Raw genomic sequence first — 25,123 nt, 5'->3', positions numbered from 1 at the left:
TACCGACACACACCGCAAACTCACAGGGAATGCTCTAATGAAGACAGGACCCACTAGCCCTTTTGGGGAGACAGAGGGAGAGTCTGCCAGCACACACCACAAAGCGCTATATATACAAGGGATATCCTTATATTAAGTGCTCCCTTATAGCTGCTTTAATATATATATATATAGCCATTAATGTGCCCCCCCTCTCTGTTTTACCCTGTTTCTGTAGTGCAGTGCAGGGGAGAGACCTGGGAGCCGTTCTGACCAGCGGAGCTGTGACAGAAAATGGCGCCGTGTGCTGAGGAGATAGGCCCCGCCCCTTTTTCGGCGGGTTCTTCTCCCGCTATTTTTCCAGTCAGGCAGGGGTTAAATATCTCCATATAGCCCCTATGGGCTATATGTGAGGTATTTTTAGCCTTGTATAAGGTTTATATTTGCCTCTCAGAGCGCCCCCCCCCAGCGCTCTGCACCCTCAGTGACTGCCCAGTGAAGTGTGCTGAGAGGAAAATGGCGCACAGCTGCAGTGCTGTGCGCTACCTTATGAAGACTGAGGAGTCTTCAGCCGCCGGTTTCCGGACCTCTTCACGCTTCAGCATCTGCAAGGGGGTCGGCGGCGCGGCTCCGGGACCGGACTCCACGGCTGGGCCTGTGTTCGATCCCTCTGGAGCTAATGGTGTCCAGTAGCCAAGCAGCAAATCCACTCTGCATGCAGGTGAGTTTACTACTTTCCCCCTAAGTCCCACGTTGCAGTGATCCTGTTGCCAGCAGGACTCACTGTAAAGAAAAAAACCTAAACTAAACTTTCTCTAAGCAGCTCTTTAGGAGAGCCACCTAGATTGCACCCTTCTCGTTCGGGCACAAAATCTAACTGGAGTCTGGAGGAGGGTCATAGGGGGAGGAGCCAGTGCACACCACCTGACCTAGTAAAGCTTTACTTTTTTGTGCCCTGTCTCCTGCGGAGCCGCTATTCCCCATGGTCCTTTCAGGAACCCCAGCATCCACTTAGGACGATAGAGAAATGCTAATAACTGTGAGATTTGTCTTATGAATAAGAATCCTTGTGTATCCCATATTATTGTACGTTGAGACTTTGCACAACATGACATTTATCATGGAAGGTGGAACACACACACACACACAGAGCAGTCGAGTGGAAACTGCTTACCCTGGTTTATACGGATGTATCTATTCAGACACTATCAGATAAATAATCACAGTATGAAAACTATGTAGCACGTGATGAATAGATCAGATTAGCTGATAAATGTGATACATAAAGTGTCAGCACTATTTGGTTTTAAACACCATTTCTTTTTATCATCACCTTCTGGTGACACACATCTGTCTTTTAATAATTGGATGCTTCGAAAAAAATAAAATAAATAGAAAATGGACTCGCACACATAGGGCGGTATCCTATCACCCACCATTTTTCACCAAGTTTTTTTTTTTTTTTTTTACAGGTTATCCTATGAGATCGCCACTAAAAAAAAATGCCCTTCCGCCCAAAAACACACAGGTTTCACTGAAACCCGAGGCAGGTGAAACAAAATCCCAGATAACCGCGGCGACCTGCAGTGTCCCATGCCCGCAGAGGTGGATCGCTGCACCGGCAGCTGTCAGGAGCCGGCACCCAGTGCAGTACACAAAAACCCTGATAAGCCGCAGCTCGTGCCGGCTTTTCAGGGCTACTAGGATAGCCCCGGGCGATATCATTACCCTCGGTAATGTTCCGCATGTAATAGGATACCGCCAATCGAATACATTTATTTTAAAATAATTAAAATAAAATATAAAACAAATTATATACACTGAATATACCCCCTTCTCTCTCCTCTTTGGTCACCTAGATCTCACGCTGCACCAGCTTCTACGTTTATGTTAATGATCTGCCTATCTGCCAAACCAAGCTAACTTGGGTATAGCAATTGGTGCACACAATGTGGAGAGCTTTGCCAGCTGCTTACCTATGAGACAAGAAAATGGGATGAATGTGGCATATGCCATCTCTGCATTATACACCTTCTCCAGCTCCTCAATCAGAGACAAGTCCACAAGTAGCGTTCTGCCGTCTGAGCAACTGACACTCTGTACCGACGTCTCCATTGTATTCTGAGCCTCTGAAATCAGACCCTGTGAATGGGATATGGCTGATTCAGTGAAGTGGCCTTGATGCTTTCTAACCCTTTGATTAGATTCCCTGCCTGCTAGATCTTCCCACACATCAGTGTGTTCAGAAAATAATGCGTCTCTGGAACTGTATTTGTGTGTTAGACAAAAGAACACTCAAATTTTAGTCAACAGAAAGAGAATGTGAACATCAGCTATGAAAACATGCTGTTACCAGAGACTCAAATATCCTGTGAATAACAATTACAAGTCTTAAAGAAGACAGGTTTGTCGGACCAGCCCAGTTGTGCTTACATAGACTGTACGTGTATATGACTAAAAGTCACCTTAAAGCTGCACTCCCACTTTTAAAAGGCCCCAGAGGCTGGTAACCAATCACTACATGTGGCAATGAGAGAACCTCTTGGCCAAACAGTAGCTTCTAGGAGCCCTGTGAAGTTCTGACCAAGGTGGACAGCAGGGGACACTATCATTTTTTCTACTTGGTAGCACATGTTTATGCCCTCATACACACTGCTGTTGTTTGTATTTAGTTTGCATTCTGAAAGATTACCAAATGTGCTTTGACACAGCCAGAATATAAAGTAAGCAATTGGACAAGTATCTGGTAAAAGGGTTTTTCATTACAGCAATTTTAATGTTACATGTAGCAATAAAGTTCTATGGGAATGATCGAAGAGTATATGAGTATGGTACACTGTGCTACAGGAAAACTTTTGGATGAACTAATAAATGCATGTCTTATACATGTCAGTATATAGCCAAAGAAACGTTAGAAGAAAGCTTATAACAGAACTGCCCTACCAACATCATAACAGAAAGAATTAAGTAGCCTTCCAAAATTAAGGAAAAGAGGGTGGAGGGTGGAGGGTGGGGGGGGGGGGGGGGGGGGAGGATAGCTGTGTAAGCAAGCCATGAGGAATCAAATGGAGGTATGCCAGAGGGTCAGCTTCCAGCGAGTACAAGAACCACATAAATGGGGAACGGAAGGCACAGGTACCATATTCTATCAAACCATTTGAGAACATCATTGTGAATACTTGTCATACGTGCTATAAAATGGAAAAAACAGCTTCACTTATGGGGGTTGTTTCTTTTTTTTTTTTTTATTCGGTCACAAGCTGGAAAATGCAGTAGGGAGAATGTCTTGTGCTAGTTTGTTTTGGTTATGGGATGCCGATGGTAATGCAAGATGACGGAGATAGAATTTTGGAGTCTTGGGGATAATGAGATGTATAAAATATAAAACTGTTAACATTCAGCCACAAACTAGAAAGATTTGGACAACATCAAAACTCTTTAAGACTACTTGGCATTTAATATTATCTGTAAAACAACTTTAAATGTTGTCTTTGGTTGAACTAGAGGCGGCACTCTGATGTCTATACAGTCCTCCTCACCCAGGTCTGCCAGGCTAGTTTATGAGGATTATGAGGAGCCAGACTTGGGACCTCAAGCATAAAGTGGATGGCAGACGACTGTACACAATGGCCTATTGTTTATGAGACAGTTTATATGTTGACTAAAGTCCACAGGTTTATGAACTGCCAAACAAAAGATGAAGGGAAAGTAGCAAGAATTGAGGAGAATGATGACAGGATTAGTGGCATACCTGCTGATGAACTTCATGCAATACGGTGAAGTTGCTGAAGAAGGTTCTAAGAGCATCACCAAGATGCTGCTGGACCATCTCTCTCCCTATTCTGAGGCAGATAAGTGACAGGAGGTTGCTGCACTTTACACAGAGAGCTACCCGGGCTTGGGGGCCATTTGGAAACCTGTTAGAGAAAAAAAAATTATTAGACAAAGCTAATCAGAATACAATTTGGTTATGCAATATCAGATATAGACTTTTACAATTAGTCCAGGATTTTAGACCCATCACTAAAAAATATAAACAAAATCATTGCTTTTAGCAACAGAACAATTTCTTGCACAAACTAAAGTGCATTTGGGCCTTAATGACATCTGTTATATATTACACTGTTTTAATTAAAACAACCTCACACCATATTAATCGCCAACTTTAGTCCATAACAGCAGAGACTTCCTTACTCACTTGTGTGAGACTTCGTTCACACTATCCTGAGCCACCTTCCTCCTTACTGTCATTGCAAGGTATGTATTTTTAATTATTTCCATAAACAAATTCCAGACTACAGGCAATAACTACTACGAGTTCTCTTCATATTCCCCCGAGGAAAATAAAATGCATTCATTCTGTACAAGCAATTTGTATATTTCTCTTCTAGAAAAATAATCTAAAAACCCCAAGAATCTATTTGGTCAACATGCTTAGAATGTCACCACTGACTACAGAATGCCGACGTATTGTCCCTGTTGGCAGTAGTTTCTTCGGGGTACCAGTGGTAATACGAATGTCAATTACAGCACAGTCATCTGATGGAGCGGTGTTCCGGCAAGTACACTGGCCCTATCCCTAACCCTCCCACAAGTGACTAACCCCACCTGTAGCCAAGCACTCCCATCCCTCAGCCTATTCCTAATGTCAAGATTTCACATGTCCACAATCAGATGCCGACATTGTTATATTGAAAGGCAACATGTTCACAATATTGACATAATAACTCTATTGTCTACCTAATAATGGCATCCCAAATGACAACAGACCACCAAGTCCTCTGCTTGTCATATCATTTATTCCTCCTGATTCTCACAGTAACACACATAAATCCCCATTTCACAATGTAAACCCCCATTACCTTTAATACTTATCCCTTCTTCTAAACCCACCCACTTTCCCTTCAACCTTTAGTCTACTCCCACTTCATACTACTTAACCACCGACGCAACCACCATTTTCTCTTCTGTTTCTCCCTAATCCATACCCTCAAACTGTGTGTGAAATATAATAATGAATACAAGTGGATTAATAGGAAGTTGTGTGTTTGCAGAAAAGATATAGGATAGCTATAGTACAAATGTTTAGCAGTATGTGTTTCTGAGATCAGTGAGGTAGTGTGGTGGCTCTAAATTTGGTCTTCAGTAAGAGCTTACTGAAAACCAAATTTAGAGCCACCACACTACCTCACTGATCTCAGAAACACATACTGCTAAACATTTGTACTATAGCTATCTTATATCTTTTCTGCAAACATACAACTTCCTATTAATCCACTTGTATTCATTATTATATTTCACACACAGTTTGCGCTACTTACAGACTTATCTTCCACCACATTAGTCTACTGTTCCTCATCCTGTGTACCATATGTTCTGGTTAATATTCATTGCTGTCCTTATATTCATCAAATCTCTATGAATGCATAGCTTATGTATCACGTCAACTTTGACACTGGCAAAACTTGCTTCATATACAGTAAACATTAATGAAAGTGTACACAGAAGATAATGCCAGTTCTGTAAATGTCTACGTCTATTTAGCAACACAGGTCATGTTACTATGTACTGACTGCACCAAAAATATTACAATATCGGTACTGCAAGTACAATAACGTATTGTTTCTGAATGGAACCAGTGTTGACCTGGAGGATTAGTAGAAAAATGGTATAAAGCAAAAGGACTGTTGCTGAATAACTGCAGCTGATTAAAGCTGTCATTTTGTACAAATATTTATTTAAGTCTCCGATTTCTCTTCCGACAAGTTATATAGATGAAAATGGTGATCACATACATGCAGAGCCTTCTCGGAGTACTTCAGGGGACACCTGATTAGACTCCACCACATATGGGAGGCCCTCACCAATCCTTTTGGGGTATGACTATATGTTTCCGTGGTTCTTCGGTCATTAATCGTGTAGTTGAATATCTGAGTGAAGTTCCACAACAGATACATATACTACTATACATGTCTATGTATACTTGTATTACTTTACTTATTACACGGTCATTACAACCAATAAGAATGCACCTTTTTATCTAGCAAACATCATACACTGCATTAAACAGTGAATAAAGATCTATTAAGCTTAATATGCAATTATATTATTTGTGAGTTCTCCAGTACATGCAGTACCATGAAATGTATTATCAACATAGGTCTCAAATTAAAATCCTAATTTAAGAATTTTCTACAATCAAGCAGGATACCTTTTTTGCTTGTAGTTGTATACAAATTAAAATAAACATTTGGTTCTGCTTTCTAATACTGAATTTAGGTGAAGAATTTGCATTAAACCATCACCAAACCTGATAAGGACACTCTCCTGGCGAAGTCACATAGGCCTATTTCATTACGCTCCACAGATGCTAAAATCATTTAGGACTACTGCACCCACAATTGATCCTGCAGAGCCCAAGCCATGGTCTTGCTGTAGAGGAGGATTTTAATAAAACCATCTATAAATATGTCCTATGTCTTTCTACCCTTGTCAAAGTCACTGTAGTTAGAGGATGGTTTGCTCCAGAGTACACTGATATCCATAAATTAAAAGCTCTATTTAACAAACCACTCGATTATGAATGATACATATTCACCAGTAATTCACAGGTATCACAAAAGGTGGGACTGCTGGTGCCATTCCTGTTTTGGATTAAGAGGAGTTGACCATGAGTCACTGAAAACTCTGGTTACTTTTTTCTTTCTATTGGAGTATTTGTGCATATCCTGGTGACAGTGCTTCTGTGGCTTCCTTTCGCTGAGCAAACCTGGCTGACACCTTACTATGCACTATTAGCACACATTTGTCCTTCTATGTATTTCAACTTGACAGCTTTTTATGTTCTTTTTTTTCCTGTTTGTGTGTCTCTTTTGTATATAAACTTATTTGGAAAATAATAAATATTACTTGACTCAAAAAACTAAACAAAACACCGCAATCAAGCATTTACTTCCGCTGTGTCACTCACAATGCACTGGTACGCAATGAGGCTTTGTACCTTTTTTACATTGTAATGCGAAATTCATATACAGTATTTATTTTACTTCATGTAATGTATATTTATCTATCTTACTTCCTCAATACCAGCAGTCTGCGGGTAAACGGTGACAATGAGTCAATCTGCAGAGCGTGGAAGGAAATCCCCTTTTGCTTATGTCTGCTCAGTAAAACAATGTAACACTTCTCTAGGGTGGAAATATATTTCTCTATCGTCCTAAGTGGATGCTGGGGTTCCTGAAAGGACCATGGGGAATAGCGGCTCCGCAGGAGACAGGGCACAAAAAAGTAAAGCTTTACTAGGTCAGGTGGTGTGCACTGGCTCCTCCCCCCATGACCCTCCTCCAGACTCCAGTTAGATTTTGTGCCCGAACGAGAAGGGTGCAATCTAGGTGGCTCTCCTAAAGAGCTGCTTAGAGAAAGTTTAGTTTAGGTTTTTTTTTTCTTTACAGTGAGTCCTGCTGGCAACAGGATCACTGCAACGTGGGACTTAGGGGGAAAGTAGTAAACTCACCTGCATGCAGAGTGGATTTGCTGCTTGGCTACTGGACACCATTAGCTCCAGAGGGATCGAACACAGGCCCAGCCGTGGAGTCCGGTCCCGGAGCCGCGCCGCCGACCCCCTTGCAGATGCTGAAGCGTGAAGAGGTCCGGAAACCGGCGGCTGAAGACTCCTCAGTCTTCATAAGGTAGCGCACAGCACTGCAGCTGTGCGCCATTTTCCTCTCAGCACACTTCACTGGGCAGTCACTGAGGGTGCAGAGCGCTGGGGGGGGGCGCTCTGAGAGGCAAATATAAACCTTATACAAGGCTAAAAATACCTCACATATAGCCCATAGGGGCTATATGGAGATATTTAACCCCTGCCTGACTGGAAAAATAGCGGGAGAAGAACCCGCCGAAAAAGGGGCGGGGCCTATCTCCTCAGCACACGGCGCCATTTTCTGTCACAGCTCCGCTGGTCAGAACGGCTCCCAGGTCTCTCCCCTGCACTGCACTACAGAAACAGGGTAAAACAGAGAGGGGGGGCACATTAATGGCTATATATATATATATTAAAGCAGCTATAAGGGAGCACTTAATATAAGGATATCCCTTGTATATATAGCGCTTTGTGGTGTGTGCTGGCAGACTCTCCCTCTGTCTCCCCAAAAGGGCTAGTGGGTCCTGTCTTCATTAGAGCATTCCCTGTGAGTTTGCGGTGTGTGTCGGTACGTGGTGTCGACATGTATGAGGACGATATTGGTGTGGAGGCGGAGCAATTGCCAAATATGCAGATGTCACCCCCCAGGGGGTCGACACCAGAATGGATGCCTTTATTTGTGGAATTACGTGATGGTTTATCTTCCCTTAAACAGTCAGTTGAGGACATGAGGCGGCCGGACAATCAATTAATGCCTGTCCAGGCGCCTCAAACACCGTCAGGGGCTGTAAAACGCCCTTTGCCTCAGTCGGTCGACACAGACCCAGACACGGGCACTGATTCCAGTGACGACGGTAGAAATTCAAACGTATTTTCCAGTAGGGCCACACGTTATATGATTTTGGCAATGAAGGAGACGTTACATTTAGCTGATACTACAGATACCGTAAAACAGGGTATTATGTATGGTGTGAAAAAACTACAAACAGTTTTTCCTGAATCAGAAGAATTAAATGACGTGTGTGATGAAGCGTGGGTTGCTCCTGATAAAAAGTTGATAATTTCAAAAAAGTTATTGGCATTATACCCTTTCCCGCCAGAGGTTAGGGCGCGCTGGGAAACACCCCCTAAGGTGGACAAGGCGCTCACACGCTTATCCAAACAAGTGGCGTTACCCTCTCCTGAGACGGCCGCACTTAAGGATCCATCAGATAGAAAGATGGAAGTTATTCAAAAGAATATATACACACATGCAGGTGTTATACTACGACCAGCTATAGCAACTGCCTGGATGTGCAGTGCTGGAGTAGTTTGGTCAGAATCCCTGATTGAAAATATTGATACCCTAGATAGGGACAATGTTTTACTGTCGTTAGAACAAATAAAGGATGCATTTATCTATATGCGTGATGCACAGAGGGATATTTGCACACTGGCATCTCGGGTGAGTGCTATGTCCATTTCAGCCAGAAGAGCCTTATGGACACGACAGTGGACAGGCGATGCGGATTCAAAACGTCACATGGAGGTTTTGCCGTATAAAGGGGAGGAGTTATTTGGAGTTGGTCTATCAGACTTGGTGGCCACGGCTACTGCCGGGAAATCCACTTTTTTACCTCAAGTCACTCCCCAACAGAGAAAGGCACCGACCTTTCAACCGCAGCCTTTTCGCTCCTACAAAAATAAGAGAGCAAAGGGTTTGTCGTACCTGCCACGAGGCAGAGGAAGAGGGAAGAGACACCAACAGGCAGCTCCTTCCCAGGAACAGAAGCCCTCCCCGGCTCCTGCAAAAACCTCAGCATGACGCTGGGGCCTCTCAAGCGGACTCGGGGACAGTGGGGGGCCGTCTCAAAAATTACAGCGCGCAGTGGGCTCACTCGCAGGTAGACCCCTGGATCCTGCAGATAATATCTCAGGGGTACAGGTTGGAATTAGAGACGGATCCTCCTCATCGTTTTCCTGAAGTCTGCCTTACCAACCGTCTCTTCCGAAAGGGAGAGGGTGTTGGAAGCCATTCACAAGCTGTACGCTCAGCAGGTGATAGTCAAAGTACCCCTATTACAACAAGGAAAGGGGTATTATTCCACTCTATTTGTGGTACCGAAGCCGGATGGCTCGGTAAGGCCTATTCTAAATCTGAAGTCCTTGAACCTCTACATAAAAAAGTTCAAGTTCAAGATGGAGTCACTCAGAGCAGTGATAGCGAACCTGGAAGAAGGGGACTTTATGGTATCCTTGGACATCAAGGATGCGTATCTACACGTTCCGATTTACCCCGCACACCAGGGGTACCTCAGGTTCATTGTTCAAAACTGTCACTATCAGTTTCAGACGCTGCCGTTCGGATTGTCCACGGCGCCTCGGGTCTTTACCAAGGTAATGGCCGAGATGATGATTCTTCTTCGAAGAAAAGGCGTATTAGTTATCCCATACTTGGACGATCTCCTAATAAGGGCAAGGTCCAGAGAACAGCTGGAGACAGCTTTAGCACTATCTCAAGAGGTGCTAAGACAACACGGGTGGATTCTGAATATTCCAAAATCCCATTTAATCCCGACAACTCGTCTGCTGTTCCTAGGAATGATTCTGGACACGGTTCAGAAAAAGGTTTTCCTTCCAGAGGGAAAAGCCAAGGAGTTATCCGATCTGGTCAGGAACCTCCTAAAACCAGGAAAAGTGTCAGTACATCAATGCACAAGAGTCCTGGGAAAAATGGTGGCTTCTTACGAAGCAATTCCATTCGGCAGATTCCATGCAAGAATATTCCAAAGGGATCTGTTGGACAAATGGTCAGGGTCGCATCTGCAGATGCACCTGCGAATAACCCTGTCACCAAAGACAAGGGTGTCACTTCTGTGGTGGTTGCAGAAGGCTCACCTATTAGAAGGCCGCAGATTCGGCATTCAGGATTGGATCCTGGTGACCACGGACGCCAGCCTGAGAGGCTGGGGAGCAGTCACACAAGGAAGAAACTTCCAGGGAGTATGGACGAGTCTGGAAAAGTCTCTTCACATAAACATTCTGGAACTAAGAGCAATCTACAATGCTCTAAGCCAGGCGGAACTTCTCCTGCAAGGAAAGCCGGTGTTGATTCAGTCGGACAACATCACGGCGGTCGCCCATGTAAACAGGCAGGGCGGCACAAGAAGCAGGAGTGCAATGGCAGAAGCTGCCAAGATTCTTCGCTGGGCGGAGAATCACGTGATAGCACTGTCAGCAGTGTTCATCCCGGGCGTGGACAACTGGGAAGCAGACTTCCTCAGCAGACACGATCTTCATCCGGGAGAGTGGGGTCTACATCCAGAAGTCTTCAACATGTTAATAGACCGTTGGGAAAGACCAATTGTAGACATGATGGCGTCTCGCCTCAACAAGAAACTGGACAAATATTGCGCCAGGTCAAGAGATCCACAGGCAATAGCTGTGGACGCACTGGTAACTCCTTGGGTGTACCAGTCAGTGTATGTGTTTCCTCCTCTGCCGCTCATACCAAAGGTATTGAAGATCATACGGCAAAGAAGAGTAAGAACAATACTAGTGGTTCCGGATTGGCCGAGAAGGACTTGGTATCCGGAACTTCAAGAGATGCTCACGGACGAACCGTGGCCTCTACCTCTGAGAAGGGACCTGCTACAGCAGGGTCCCTGTCCTTTTCAAGACTTACCGCGGCTGCGTTTGACGGCATGGCGGTTGAACGCCAGATCCTAAAAGGGAAAGGCATTCCAGAAGAAGTCATTCCTACCTTGATTAAGGCACGGAAGGAAGTCACCGTGAAACATTATCACCGCATTTGGCGAAAATATGTAGCGTGGTGCGAGGATCGGAGGGTTCCGACGGAGGAATTCCAACTGGGTCGTTTCCTACATTTCCTGCAATCAGGATTATCTATGGGTCTCAAATTGGGATCCATTAAGGTTCAAATTTCGGCCCTGTCAATATTCTTCCAAAAAGAATTGGCCTCTGTCCCTGAGGTCCAGACTTTTGTCAAGGGAGTACTGCATATACAGCCTCCTGTGGTGCCTCCGGTGGCACCGTGGGATCTAAATGTAGTTTTAGATTTCCTCAAATCCCATTGGTTTGAACCATTGAAAAAGGTGGATTTGAAATATCTCACATTGAAAGTGACTATGTTACTAGCCCTGGCCTCTGCCAGGAGAGTATCTGAATTGGCGGCTTTATCTTATAAAAGTCCTTATCTAATCTTCCATTCGGATAGGGCAGAACTGCGGACTCGTCCGCATTTTCTCCCTAAAGTGGTATCAGCATTTCATCTGAACCAACCTATTGTGGTGCCTGCGGCCACTAGCGACTTGGAGGACTCCAAGTTGTTGGACGTTGTCAGAGCCTTAAAAATATACATTGCAAGGACGGCTGGAGTCAGAAAATCTGACTCGCTGTTTATATTGTATGCACCCAACAAGTTGGGCGCACCTGCTTCTAAGCAGTCGATTGCTCGTTGGATTTGTAACACAATTCAACTTGCACATTCTGTGGCAGGCCTGCCACAGCCTAAAACTGTAAAAGCCCACTCCACAAGGAAGGTGGTCTCATCTTGGGCGGCTGCCCGAGGGGTCTCGGCATTACAACTCTGCCGAGCAGCTACGTGGTCGGGGGAGAACACGTTTGTAAAATTTTACAAATTTGATACCCTGGCAAAGGAGGACCTGGAGTTCTCTCATTCGGTGCTGCAGAGTCATCCGCACTCTCCCGCCCGTTTGGGAGCTTTGGTATAATCCCCATGGTCCTTTCAGGAACCCCAGCATCCACTTAGGACGATAGAGAAAATAAGAATTTACTTACCGATAATTCTATTTCTCGGAGTCCGTAGTGGATGCTGGGCGCCCATCCCAAGTGCGGATTATCTGCAATACTTGTACATAGTTATTGTTAACTAATTCGGGTTATTGTTAAGGAGCCATCTTTAAGAGGCCCTTTCTGTTGTCATACTGTTAACTGGGTTTAGATCACAAGTTGTACGGTGTGATTGGTGTGGCTGGTATGAGTCTTACCCGGGATTCAAAATGCCTCCCTTATTGTGTATGCTCGTCCGGGCACAGTACCTAACTGGAGTCTGGAGGAGGGTCATGGGGGGAGGAGCCAGTGCACACCACCTGACCTAGTAAAGCTTTACTTTTTTGTGCCCTGTCTCCTGCGGAGCCGCTATTCCCCATGGTCCTTTCAGGAACCCCAGCATCCACTACGGACTCCGAGAAATAGAATTATCGGTAAGTAAATTCTTATTATTTAATTGTACAAATTATCAGATTTTTGTTTTTACAGGTAAATGTACTGCACCAATTATCACTAAGCTAAACTACTGTATGATGCTGCCTTGAAGTGTAGCAGCAGGAAGACACCTGAGGCTCTAACCTAGGGGTGGGCAACAGGCGGCCCGCGGGCCGGATGCGGCCCGCGGACCGATCCTGCCTGGCCCGCTGTGCCCCACCAGAGTGCAATGACAAGAGGCCCGACAGGCCGCTTGTCATTGCACTGCTCTCAGACGCGGCGCCGCTGAGGAAATCCCGGTCACGTCACAGGGTCAGCTGACCGGGATTTCCTCTATCATGCGCTGGGCGTCACGGGGGGCGGCGCTGGGCGGGCACTGCAGTGGGGACTCGGAGCAGAAGCGGCCAGTGGGGAGCACTGCGGAGGCCAGTGGGGAGAAGAAACGGCGGCCAGCGGGGAGAAGAAGCGGCGGCCAGCGGGGAGAAGAAGCGGAGGCCGGGGAGAAGAAGCGGCGGCAGCAGCAGCGCGGATCATCAGGCAGCGGGGATCGTCTGCCACTGACAAATAGGTAAACCCCCTGTCCTGGATAAAGCTAAAGCTGCCATATAAGTTCAGGGGAGGGGAGTTAAAAACGGTTATATGGGTTTAGGGGAGGGGGAGGGGGGGGGGGGGGGAGGGTAAGGACTGCTATATAGGTTTAGGGGAGGGTGGGGAAAGGGGGGTAGGGACTGTCTGCCGTAATGTGTAAAAACGGGGGCCCTGTCTGACGTAATGTGTAAAAACGGGGGCGCTGTCTGCCGTAATTATAAAAACGGGGGCCCTGTCTGCCGTAATGTGTAAAAACGGGGGCCCTGTCTGCCGTAATGTGTAAAAACGGGGGCGCTGTCTGCCGTAATTATAAAAACGGGGGCCCTGTCTGCCGTAATGTGTAAAAACGGGGGCCCTGTCTGCCGTAATGTGTAAAAACGGGGGCCCTGTCTGCCGTAATGTGTAAAAACGGGGGCCCTGTCTGCCGTAATGTGTAAAAACGGGGGCGCTGTCTGCCGTAATGTGTAAAAAAGGGATGCTGTCTGCCGTAATGTGTAAAAACGGGGGCGCTTGCTGCCGTAATGTGTAAAAACGGGGGCGCTTGCTGCCGTAATGTGTAAAAAAGGGATGCTGTCTCCTGTAATGTGTAAAAACTGGGGCGCTTGCTGCCGTAATGTGTAAAAACGGGGGTGCTGTCTGCCGTAATGTGTAAAAACGGGGGCACTGTCTGCCGTAATGTATAAAAACGGGGACGCTGTCTGCCGTAATGTATAAAAACGGGGGCGCTGTCTGCCGTAATGTATAAAAACGGGGGCGCTGTCTGCCGTAATTATAAAAATGGGGGTGCTGTCTGTCGTAATCTGTAAAAAGGGGACGCTGTCTGTCGTAATGTGTAAAAAGGGGGACGCTGTCTGCCGTAATGTGTAAAAAGGGCACGCTGTCTGCCGTAATGTGTAAAAAGGGATCTCTTTTTGAGTATTTTGTGTGTGGACCTCGAATATTCGCTGAAAGTGTTAAGCGGCCCCCCAGCTGAAATAATTGCCCACCCCTGCTCTAACCGTTGTGTAACTGAAGCAAGTGGCGGTCAGACAATGTCGGAGCATTACACACATAGCAAACAAGCCGTTTGTCTTCTACTGGCTTACAGATCCAGCAGACACTACATTTCAAATTAGATGGGTGTAGCTATATCTGTTTAGTACAGATAACATTTTGCACAAAAAAATAAAAATAAATGTATACTACCATGGCTGTTGGGAGTTTTTGTTTTTTGCTAAAAAATTAGCACTGAGAAGTTTAATATTGTAAATGTTATCTCTAAAGTACAGCTGCCACGATTATGTTACTGAAGTACTGTAAATGTTCTCATCTCTGCAGATTTTCTGTCTGAGGGGGGAATTCGATTATGTGCCAGACAGATTTGCTGACACTGCCACACTTTATGGCGACAAGGATTTCGCTGAAAAGTGTTCCCTACCCCATAGGGTGCAAGCACTTTTGGGTGAGCAAGGGTGCAAAATCGGCCGGCTGAAGGAGGCGAGTCAGGATAACGTTACCTGCGTTCAAACGCCGCAGCAACAGCATCTCGTCCTCTTCACCGCCAATTGAATTCCGTTCTAAATCTCAATTGATGGACACACAGAGCTGCAACATACTGTAATCTGTAGTATGTTACCTCTGAATAGCTCTTAGTATTGTGTATAGTTTACCTGGAGACAATGTAACGACATTTGTGATAAAATAATAAAATATACAAAACTAAAATATAGAGATAAGTTTGCTCTGATTAAGGTGTACTTCTAATAAATGTACACACATTAGGGGGCTCTTAGCGTATAAAGTAGCATATATTAGGGTGGGCGTACAGTATTATCACACAGGATGAAAGGCAGACTCTGTGCTGAATCATGGAAATAAATATCACTACAGCCAGTGGTGTAACTACCGTCTGTGCAGCTGCTATGGGGCCCCAGCTGCTTCCAGGGCCCGCTGCTCCCCCTGCACCCAGTCACGGGCTGCCTCCAAGGCCTGCCACACTCCCCTCAAACCAGACCACGGGATGAACGTCCGCCACCGATAGCACCCCCCTTCAGCCGCGTGGAGGATGTGGCAGGCAGTGTGGGGATGGTCCTACCTGGCCAGATCTGAGCACCAGCAGAAGAGCAGCAGTGCTGCGATTTGCGATAATTTAAGGGGCAGGGCTTAATATCGTGAAGTGCCCGCCCCATCAAAGACCTCTGCAAGTCTGCTGTAGCAGGTAATGTATCTCCTGCTCGCTCCCCTCTCCCTCTCTACACCCGCTCTCTCTCTGACACACACTCGTTCTCTCTCACCCCCTTTCTGACACTCTCTCTCTATGACACTGTCGATCTCTCTTCTCTCTCTCTGGCACTGTCTCTCCCTCTCATGCCCTCACACGGTCTCTCTCTCTCACAGTCTCCCCCTCTCTCACGATCTCTCCCATGACCTTACGCTGTCTCTCTCCCTGGCACTGTCTCGTCCTCCCCCTCTTTCTCCGACACCTTCTCTCCCCCTGACACTCTCTCCCTGATACTGTCTCTCTCTCCCCCCCTGACGCTGTCTATCTACCCCTCTCTCCCTCCCTGGCACTGTCTCTCTCCCTCCTCTCTCTCTGCTTGGCACTGTCTCTCTCTCCCTCCCTGATAGGGAGTGTCTCTCTCTGACACCCTCGCTCTCTCGTTCTCTCTCTCCGTCTGTCTTTCTGACACTCTCTCTTGCTCCCCTTCTCTTTCACTCTTCCTCCCTCCCTGACATCCTCTCTCTTTCCCTCTCACCCCTTTTTCTCTCTCCTCCCCCCCTCCCCCCCCCGACACCCTCTAGGTCTCTCTCACACTCCCCTCACACTCTCTCTCTCTCTACTGCTCCCCTAAGGGGCACTGTAGTGACAGTGGCGTGGCGGGAGGGGCCCTTCAAGATTTTGCTATGGAGCCCTAAAAGTTCTAGTTACGCCCCTGACTACAACCACACTGCAATAATAGGATTTTGGTACTTACCAGGTAAATCCTTTTCTTTGAATCCATAGGGGGCACTGGAGTACTCTTGGGATATGGACGGGCTTCCGTAGGAACAGCACTGAATATTTAAATTTAGAACACTCCACCCCTCCATATCCCCGAGTACCTCTCAGTGTTTTTTACTGAGCCGAACAGGAACTATAGAGAGGTTGACAATGGAGTATTACATATAACGGACAATAACGAAGTTGACACATAACGTTACTGACAACTAAACAGTTGACACCCTAACCAGCACTTGTAATTTGAACCAGTCGGTGAAAGTGTGTTACCATAAGATCCTCCGAACTCACCACAACTAGGTAAAACTGCTCTGGGTGGGCGTCCAGTGCCCCCTATGGATTCAAAGAAAAGGATTTACCTGGTAAGTACCAAAATCCTATTTTCTTTTTCATCCACTAGGGGTCACTGGAGTACTCTTGGGACGTACCAAAGCTTCCCCCGTGGGCGGGAGAGCTGTTTGGCACTTGTAACACTAGGCGGCCAAAGCTAGATGCTGATGCCGCAAACGTATCAAACTTGTAAAAGCGCACAAACGTGTGCACTGAAGACCATGTAGCCGCACGGCAAAGCTGCGTCGTAGAAGCCCCACGACCAGCTGCCAATGAAGTTCCCACAGAACGTGTGGAATGAGCGGTTACTGACGTAGGCGGTTGTAACCTAGCATGAAGGTAAGCCTGACGTATGGTCAGTTTTATCCATCTGGATAAGGTTTGTTTAGACGCTGGCCAACCTATCTTGGCAGCATCATAGAGAACAAACAACGTATCCGTCTTACGAACTGAAGACGTTCGGGATACATAAACGCGTAATGCGCGTACCACATCCAGAGTTCCAGAATGTGCTGTCAACACAGGAACTACTATTGGTTGATTGATGTGAAAAGATGACACTACCTTTGGTAAGAAAGCGGGATTCGTCCGAAGTTCCGCTCTGTCATCATGAAACACCAAATACGGTGCCTTGCATGACAAGGCACCCAAATCCGAAACACGCCTTGCCGAAGCTAAGGCTAGGAGAAAAATTGTTTTCCAAGTGAGAAACTTTATATCCACTTGCTGTAAGGGTTCAAAATATGAAGACTGTAAGAACTCTAAAACCCGATTCAAGTCCCATGGCGCTGTAGGTGGAATGAATGGAGGCTGTACTCTGAGGACACCTTGGAGAAAAGTGCGTATAGACGGCAATAGAGCCAATCGTCTTTGAAAGTAAATTGACAAAGCAGATACCTGCACCTTTAGTGTAGATAAACGCAGTCCTCCATCTAACCCTGTTTGTAGAAACAACAAAAGGCGGCATAACTTGAAAGATGATGTCGGAAATTTCCGAGCTTCACACCAACCTATATAGGCACGCCATATTCTGTAATAATGAGCTGCCGTAACCGGCTTCCTAGCTCGTAACATGGTTGGTATAACTGAATCTGGAATGCCCTCTCTTCTTAAGAGGGCGGTCTCAACATCCACCCCGTCAAACGCAGCCGCGCTAAATCGGGGTAAAGGAACGGACCCTGTTGTAACAGGTCTGGACGCAGTGGGAGCGGCCAAGGATCGTCTGCGAGTAGTCCTCGGAGATCCGAGAACCAAGCTCTCCGAGGCCAATGAGGCGCCACTAGTATGACTGTGACAGACTCTCTTTTGATCCGTTTTAGCACCAGAGGGAGCAACGGAAACGGTGGAAACAGATACACAAGACTGTACGGCCACGCGACAGTGAGAGCATCCACCGCCACTGCCTTTGGATCTCTTGTTCTGGACACATACTGGAACGTTTGGTGATTGTGTCGAGACGCCATCAGGTCCACCTTAGGATAACCCCATCTCTGAACCAACATGTGAAACACTTCTGGATTTAATGCCCATTCGCCTGGATGAAAATCCCGACGACTGAGATAATCCGCTTCCCAGTTGTCCACTCCCGGAATGAACACTGCCGACAATATCACCTGGTGGCATTCCGCCCAATTGAGGATACGAGCTACTTCCCGCATTGCCATGCGGCTTCTCGTTCCTCCTTGTTTGTTGATGTATGCGACCGCCGTCGCATTGTCTGACTGCACTTGGACAGGCTGAGAGCGAAGCATGTGCACTGCTTGTCGTAGCGCATTGTAAATTGCGCGGAGTTCTAGGACATTTATAGACAGCAATTTCTCGTGATCCGCCCAGAGACCCTGGAGCTGACAATTTTGAATTACCGCTCCCCAACCTCTGAGACTGGCGTCCGTAGTTAGAATTATCCAATTCCAGCCTCCGAACCGTCTTCCTGCGGTTAAATTGTGTTCCTTGAGCCACCAGAGAAGAGATACTCTTGCCCTTGGCGACAACCTCACCCTGTGGTGAATCTGCAGATGCGAGCCCGACCACTGGGCGAGCACATTCAGTTGAAATGGACGCGAGTGAAATCTTCCGAACTGAAGCGCTTCGAAAGCTGCTACCATTGTGCCTAAGAGGCGAATGCACAAGTGTACCGACACTGTGCGTGGCTTGAGCACTAATTGTACTAGATGGCGTAGAATTTGTACTTTCTGCTGTAGTAGGTAAATTCTTTGATTGACCGTATCGAGAATCATACCTAGGAATTGAAGGCGTTGAGACGGAATGAGATGTGATTTCTTGAAGTTGACAATCCAACCGTGGTGAACCAGTACATTGTACGTTAGCAGCGCATGTTGGAGAAGCATCTGTTTAGACGGAGCTTTGATGAGCAGATCGTCTAAATACGGAACTATTGTCACTCCCAGGGATCTGAGATGAGCTATCAACACAGACATCACTTTGGTGAATACCCGAGGCGCTGATGACAGGCCAAACGGTAGAGCCTGAAACTGGTAATGGTTCTGGCGTATTGCAAACCGTAAGAATTTCTGATGAGGTTGCCAAATTGGAATGTGTAAGTACGCATCCTTGAGGTCTAGCGCAATCATAAATTCCTTTGGCTCTAAACCCGCAATCACCGAACGCAGAGACTCCATCTTGAATCTGTAGTAAGTTACGTACTGATTGAGACCCTTTAAGTTCAATATTGGTCTGACTGAACCATCCGGCTTCGGTACCACAAACAGACTTGAATAATAACCCTGACCCTGTTGGTGTACAGGGACCGGAATCAAAACTGCCGAATCCAGTAGGGACTGAATGGCAATGTGCAGAACCCTCCTCTTGTCGTCCGACAGAGGCAATCCTGTCTTGAAAAACCGCAGAGGCGGAAGACAGTCGAACTCTATTTTGTAACCTTTTAACACTAAATTGCGGATCCACCCATTCGCGGATGTGTGGAACCACGCCAAATGAAACGTCTGAAGGCGTGCTCCCACAATCGGAGAACCGAGATGGGCTGGTAGCCCGTCATGCCACTGGCTTGTCGGTAACCTTAGCGTCCTGGCGAGTTGTGTTGGTTTGTTGGAAACCACGTCCGCGACCACGTCTAGCAGGCGTGGCTGATCCTCTGCCACGTCCTCGAAAGGGCTGAGGTCTAAAGGATTTGAACGAAGGTCCAGCGTACCTTCTTCTTGATACCGGTGGAGGCAATGGTAAGAAAACAGACTTACCTCCCGTAGCCTCAGCAATCCATGCGTCCAATTCAGGACCAAACAACTTCTTGCCATCGTAAGGCAACGCCTCTATACCTCGTTTGACCTCTGCCTCCGCATGATAAGCCCGCAGCCAGAGTGCTCTTCGTGCCGTAACTAGCGACGATGAAATACGAGTAGTGAGCTGACAGACGTCAGTAGACGCTGTACAGAGATACTCTACAGCCTCAGTCATTTGATTTACAAGAATTATCAGGTTTTCGTCATGTAAAGCAGATTTGAGTTCTGTAAGCCATATTATGAGTGCCTTAGTGACCCAAATGCCAACCAATCCAGGTCTTAGCATCACACCTGCTGCTACATACATGGATTTTAGCATAGTTTCTATCTTGCGATCTGAAGGGTCTTTAAGCGTAGTAGCTGCTGGCACTGGTATGGTTAATTTCTTGGTAAGCTTTGACACTGAAGAATCAACTATTGGTGGATTCTCCCATGTACATGTTACCGAGTCTGGAAACGGGTAACTAGACTTAAATCTGCGAGGTATAGAAAACCGTTTATCTGGATTCTGTCGTGTTTCTACTAACATCTGATTAGGAGATTCCGACACAGGAAAACTTATTGGAGTTTTTTTTGTCGTTTAGTAAATACGACCTGATCATTTGTGAGAGGCTCCTCAGTTTCAGTAAACTTCAGAGACTGACGTACCGCTCTGATGAGATCATCAATGCCGGAACTGTTAAAATCCTCGCCATCTGACTCCATTTCGCCCTCCTCACCCTCATCTTGTTCCGTGAGGTCTGGCATGGAATCGTCAGAATGCAACATAGCAGACACTGGAAAATCATAAGACATATGAAATTTATCCCGTTTACCCAAAATGGATTTGGACCTTACGCAAGGCTGAGACGCCTCCGGTAGTTCTGGCGGTCTCACCCTAGACTCAGATCTTGCCGTTTCCCGCTCCTGACGAGCGGCGGTCAATTCTGATTGTAACCTATCCAGTACATTTACTAACATACCCCACGGAGGGTCCGGTGAGGAAATTGGTTGTAAAACAGGAGCAGAAATGGTATTCTGAACCGAATTCACAAAACATACTGTACATGTGGTAGATCCATCCGGTAATACACTGTTACAGACTTTGCAATTATGCTTTTTAGTTTTTGCTGGTGCCTTACTCATTATGGCGACAGACAATACAATACACAAAAACCAGACACTTGCACGACTCACTAAAATAGCAGTAAGGGGTCTCTGTATATAAATCTGGCCAAGTGCAGTACACGTGGCCAGTACTATGAAATGTGATCCCAAATTCCCTCTAACACCCCTGCGCCTCCGGTGGAGTAGAGATGTAGTACTGGAACGTTCTGGAATCACAGCAGCAAGACACAGGAAGCATGGTTAAAAATGGCTGTCATGCTATGCTTAATAATTCCTGCAAATATCCTGCAGCCTAGCATCTGGTGCTGCAGTATTTCTTATGCCGCTTATTGCCCCCTTATTTATTTATTGCCCCCCCCCCCTCCGCCTTGTGTAATGGCTGCATGCTCTTTCCGATTCAGAGCAGCGGCAGCGTGTGGGGCCCCAGCGGGTATCGCCGAGCGCTGTGTCTGAGCCCGGGTGAGCAGCGCGTCTACCAGCGGTGGGACCCGGAGCAGTAGCGGCGGCCGGCTCCGTGAGCGAGAGAGCTGCGGCGGCCGGCGCCCTCTGAGCGGCAAATCAGCGGCGGCCGGAGGCGTGCGGAAGAACTGCTGTGGCCGTCGCCATGTGGGGAGGGCGGCTGAGTGGGGAGAGCAGCGGCGGGACGGGCGGCTAAGTGGAGCGAGCAGCGGCGCTACGCGCTAACAATGTCCCCACACCTCGGGGCGGCAGCGGGAGCTGACCGCCCCGTTCACATACCTTTATCCTGCAGCTTGTGAGGAGGCTCCGACGGGGCTTCTGAACAAGCGCCGGCCAGCCTGTGCAGGAGGCTGTGTGTGTGGCTGTGAGGGAGCTCTTTCAGAGAGGCCCGACACGCCCCTGCTGCTATCAGCAGCTGTACTATCCCTGACCCTGCCTTTAGGAAGGGGGAAAGGGATGTGTAAAATAGAAAAAAAAAAAAATCAAATAAAAATAAAAATAAAAATTCTTTAAAGTAATCGTGACCTGAGTCACAGAGCTGTTGCTACGTCGAGCACAGAAAAAACACTGAGAGGTACTCGGGGATATGGAGGGGTGGAGTGTTCTAAATTTAAATATTCAGTGCTGTTCCTACGGAAGCCCGTCCATTTCCCAAGAGTACTCCAGTGACCCCTAGTGGATGATAAAGAAATTACCAAACTGGGTGGTCAAATTGGAAGAGACCTGGTTATTCTGCAATTAGACCAAGCAGTTGAGTCACTCTTTGCACCCACTGGAGGCTATTAGATGGGTTAGTAGATAACCACATACAGATGCCGATAGCCGTTACCTGCTCACTGCATTTACCAACTTGCCCTTGTAATGATCCTATGGCTTTTAAGAGGATTACATTCAGCATTGTGCTAGCTACTAACTATTTTCACTTGCAGTATTGCACTGTGTTAATGGCACATTAAAGGAATTTTAAGATGACTTTAATTTACATCACCTGTATTCTAAATGCCCTTTTGCAACTTCTAATAAACAGTTTGCTTTAACTTGCTTCCTTCTATGGGGGCTAAGCCAGGCTGTTCCAATGTCATCAAGTTAACTTGGTACACAGTGAGAATAAGAGTTACCGGAACGGCAATACTTGTGAAGTAAACCAACTAATAACAAGATGCAAACATTACCCAACTGTGGTAGAGGTCAGGAAAGTCAGCACTGGTAGCAGAACGTCTTGGTTGATTTTGGGTAAAATGTCCATGAGGGTGGTGTCTGAAAGGTAAGTGATGATCTTCTGAGTAAGGGTAACAGCAGCTAGGAGACCAGCTTCTTTGCGGCTGTTAAGTCGGCACCCACTGCTGGGGGCCACCTGCATGTAAAAAAAAAAAAAAAAAAAAAATGTAGAACAAATAATAAATAAATAATAAATAAAACTCTTTCCGTTACAGCGGCTAAATGAGAAGATTTCTGCATATTTGCTACACATAGTAGCGTATCTGTACATTCCCTCTCAATGTAAAATTCAACAAACAATCACCAGATATTAAAAAAAATAAGATTTTACTTACCGATAAATCTATTTCTCGTAGTCCGTAGTGGATGCTGGGGACTCCGTCAGGACCATGGGGAATAGCGGCTCCGCAGGAGACAGGGCACAAAAGCAAGCTTTTAGGATCACATGGTGTGTACTGGCTCCTCCCCCTATGACCCTCCTCCAAGCCTCAGTTAGGTACTGTGCCCGGACGAGCGTACACAATAAGGAAGGATCTTGAATCCCGGGTAAGACCCAAACCAGCCACACCAATCACACCGTACAACTTTTGATCTGAACCCAGTTAACAGTATGATAACAATGAAGTAGCCTCTAAAAAAGATGGCTCACAACAATAATAACCCGATTTTTGTAACAATAACTATGTACAAGTAATGCAGACAATCCGCACTTGGGATGGGCGCCCAGCATCCACTACGGACTACGAGAAATAGATTTATCGGTAAGTAAAATCTTATTTTCTCTAACGTCCTAGTGGATGCTGGGGACTCCGTCAGGACCATGGGGATTATACCAAAGCTCCCAAACGGGCAGGAGAGTGCGGGTGACTCTGCAGCACCGAATGAGAGAACTCCAGGTCCTCCTCAGCCAGGGTATCAAATTTGTAGAATTTTACAAACGTGTTCCCCCCTGACCACGTAGCTGCTCGGCAAAATTTTAAAGCCGAGACCCCCTCGGGCATCCGCCCAAGATGAGCCCACCTTCCTTGTGGAATGGGCATTGACAGATTTTGGCTGTGGCAGGCCTGCCACAGACTGTGCAAGCTGAATTGTACTACAAATCCAACGAGCAATAGTCTGCTTAGAAGCAGGAGCACCCATCTTTTGGGGTGCATACAATATAAACAGCAAGTCAGACTTTCTGACTCCAGCCGTCCTGGAAATATATATATATATATATATATATATATATATATATCTATTTTTAGGGCCCCGACAACGTCTAGCAACTTGGAGTCCTCCAAGTCCCTAGTAGCCGCAGGCACCACAATATGTTGTTTCAGGCGAAACGCTGACACCACCTTAGGAAGAAACTGGGGACGAGTCCGCAGTTCTGCCCTGTCCGAATGGAAAAACAAATATGAGCTTTTTTTAAGACAAAGCCCCCAATTCTGACAATCGCCTGGCCGAGGCCAGGGCCACAACATGGTCCCTTTCCATGTGAGATATTTCAAATCCACAGATTTGATCGGTTCAAACCAATATGATTTGAGGAATCCCAACACTACGTTGAGATCCCACGGTGCCACTGGAGGCACACAAGGGGCTGTATATGCAATACTCCCTTGACAAACGTCTGGACTTCAGGAATTGAAGCCAATTTTTTCTGGAAGAAAATCTACAGGGCCGAAACTTGAACCTTAATGGACCCCAATTTGAGGCTCATAGACACTCCTGTTTTCAGGAAGTGCAGAAATCGACCTAGTTGAAATTTTTTCGTGGGGCCTTCCTGGCCTCACCCACGCAACATATTTTCACCACATGTGGTGATAACGTTGTGCGGTCACCTCCTTCCTGGCTTTGACCAGGGTAGGTATGACCTCTTCCGGAATGCCTTTTCCCTTAGGATCCGGTGTTCAACCGCCATGCCGTCAAACGCAGTCGCGGTAAGTCTTGGAACAGACAAGGTCCCTGCTGGAGCAGGTCCTTTCTTAGAGGCAGATGCCACGGTTCCTCTTGGAACAGACATGGTTCTTGCTGAAAGCAAATCCCATCTTAGCTCCCGAGGCCATTAGTCCTCTGTGAGCATCTCTTGAAGTTCCGGGTACCAAGTCCCTCTTGGCCAATCCGGAGCCACGAGTATAGTTCTTACTCCTCTACGTCTTATAATTCTCAATACCTTGGTTATGAGAAGCAGAAGAGGGAACACATACACCGACTGTTACACCCACGGTGTTACCAGGACGTCCACAGCTATCGCCTGAAGGTCTCGTGACCTGGCGCAATACCTGTCCCGTTTTTTGTTCGGGCGGGACGCCATCATTTCCACCTTTGGTCTTTCCCAACGGTTCACAATCATGC

The 25,123-nt window shown here is 46.7% G+C and overlaps 1 protein-coding gene across 3 annotated transcripts in view; it reads right to left on the bottom strand.

The window, feature by feature from the left end:
- The window catches only part of WDR81 (WD repeat domain 81), a 200,902-nt gene that overhangs the window by 108,175 nt on the left and 67,604 nt on the right, over positions 1–25,123 (bottom strand). For all 3 annotated transcript variants that reach the window (XM_063956105.1, XM_063956106.1, XM_063956107.1), the window contains 3 exons: positions 22,738–22,919; positions 3,731–3,896; positions 1,956–2,121 (listed from right to left, as the gene is read on the bottom strand). In XM_063956105.1, the coding sequence (XP_063812175.1) occupies positions 1,956–2,121; positions 3,731–3,896; positions 22,738–22,919 (514 nt within the window). The remainder of the gene's footprint in view (positions 1–1,955; positions 2,122–3,730; positions 3,897–22,737; positions 22,920–25,123) is intronic.

This window comes from Pseudophryne corroboree, chromosome 2 (assembly GCF_028390025.1).
Source record: "Pseudophryne corroboree isolate aPseCor3 chromosome 2, aPseCor3.hap2, whole genome shotgun sequence".
In the NCBI taxonomy this organism is placed as follows: Eukaryota; Metazoa; Chordata; class Amphibia; order Anura; family Myobatrachidae; genus Pseudophryne; species Pseudophryne corroboree.
The sequence above is the reverse complement of the archived record's forward strand: the minus strand, read 5'-3'. Positions and strand labels throughout refer to the sequence as shown.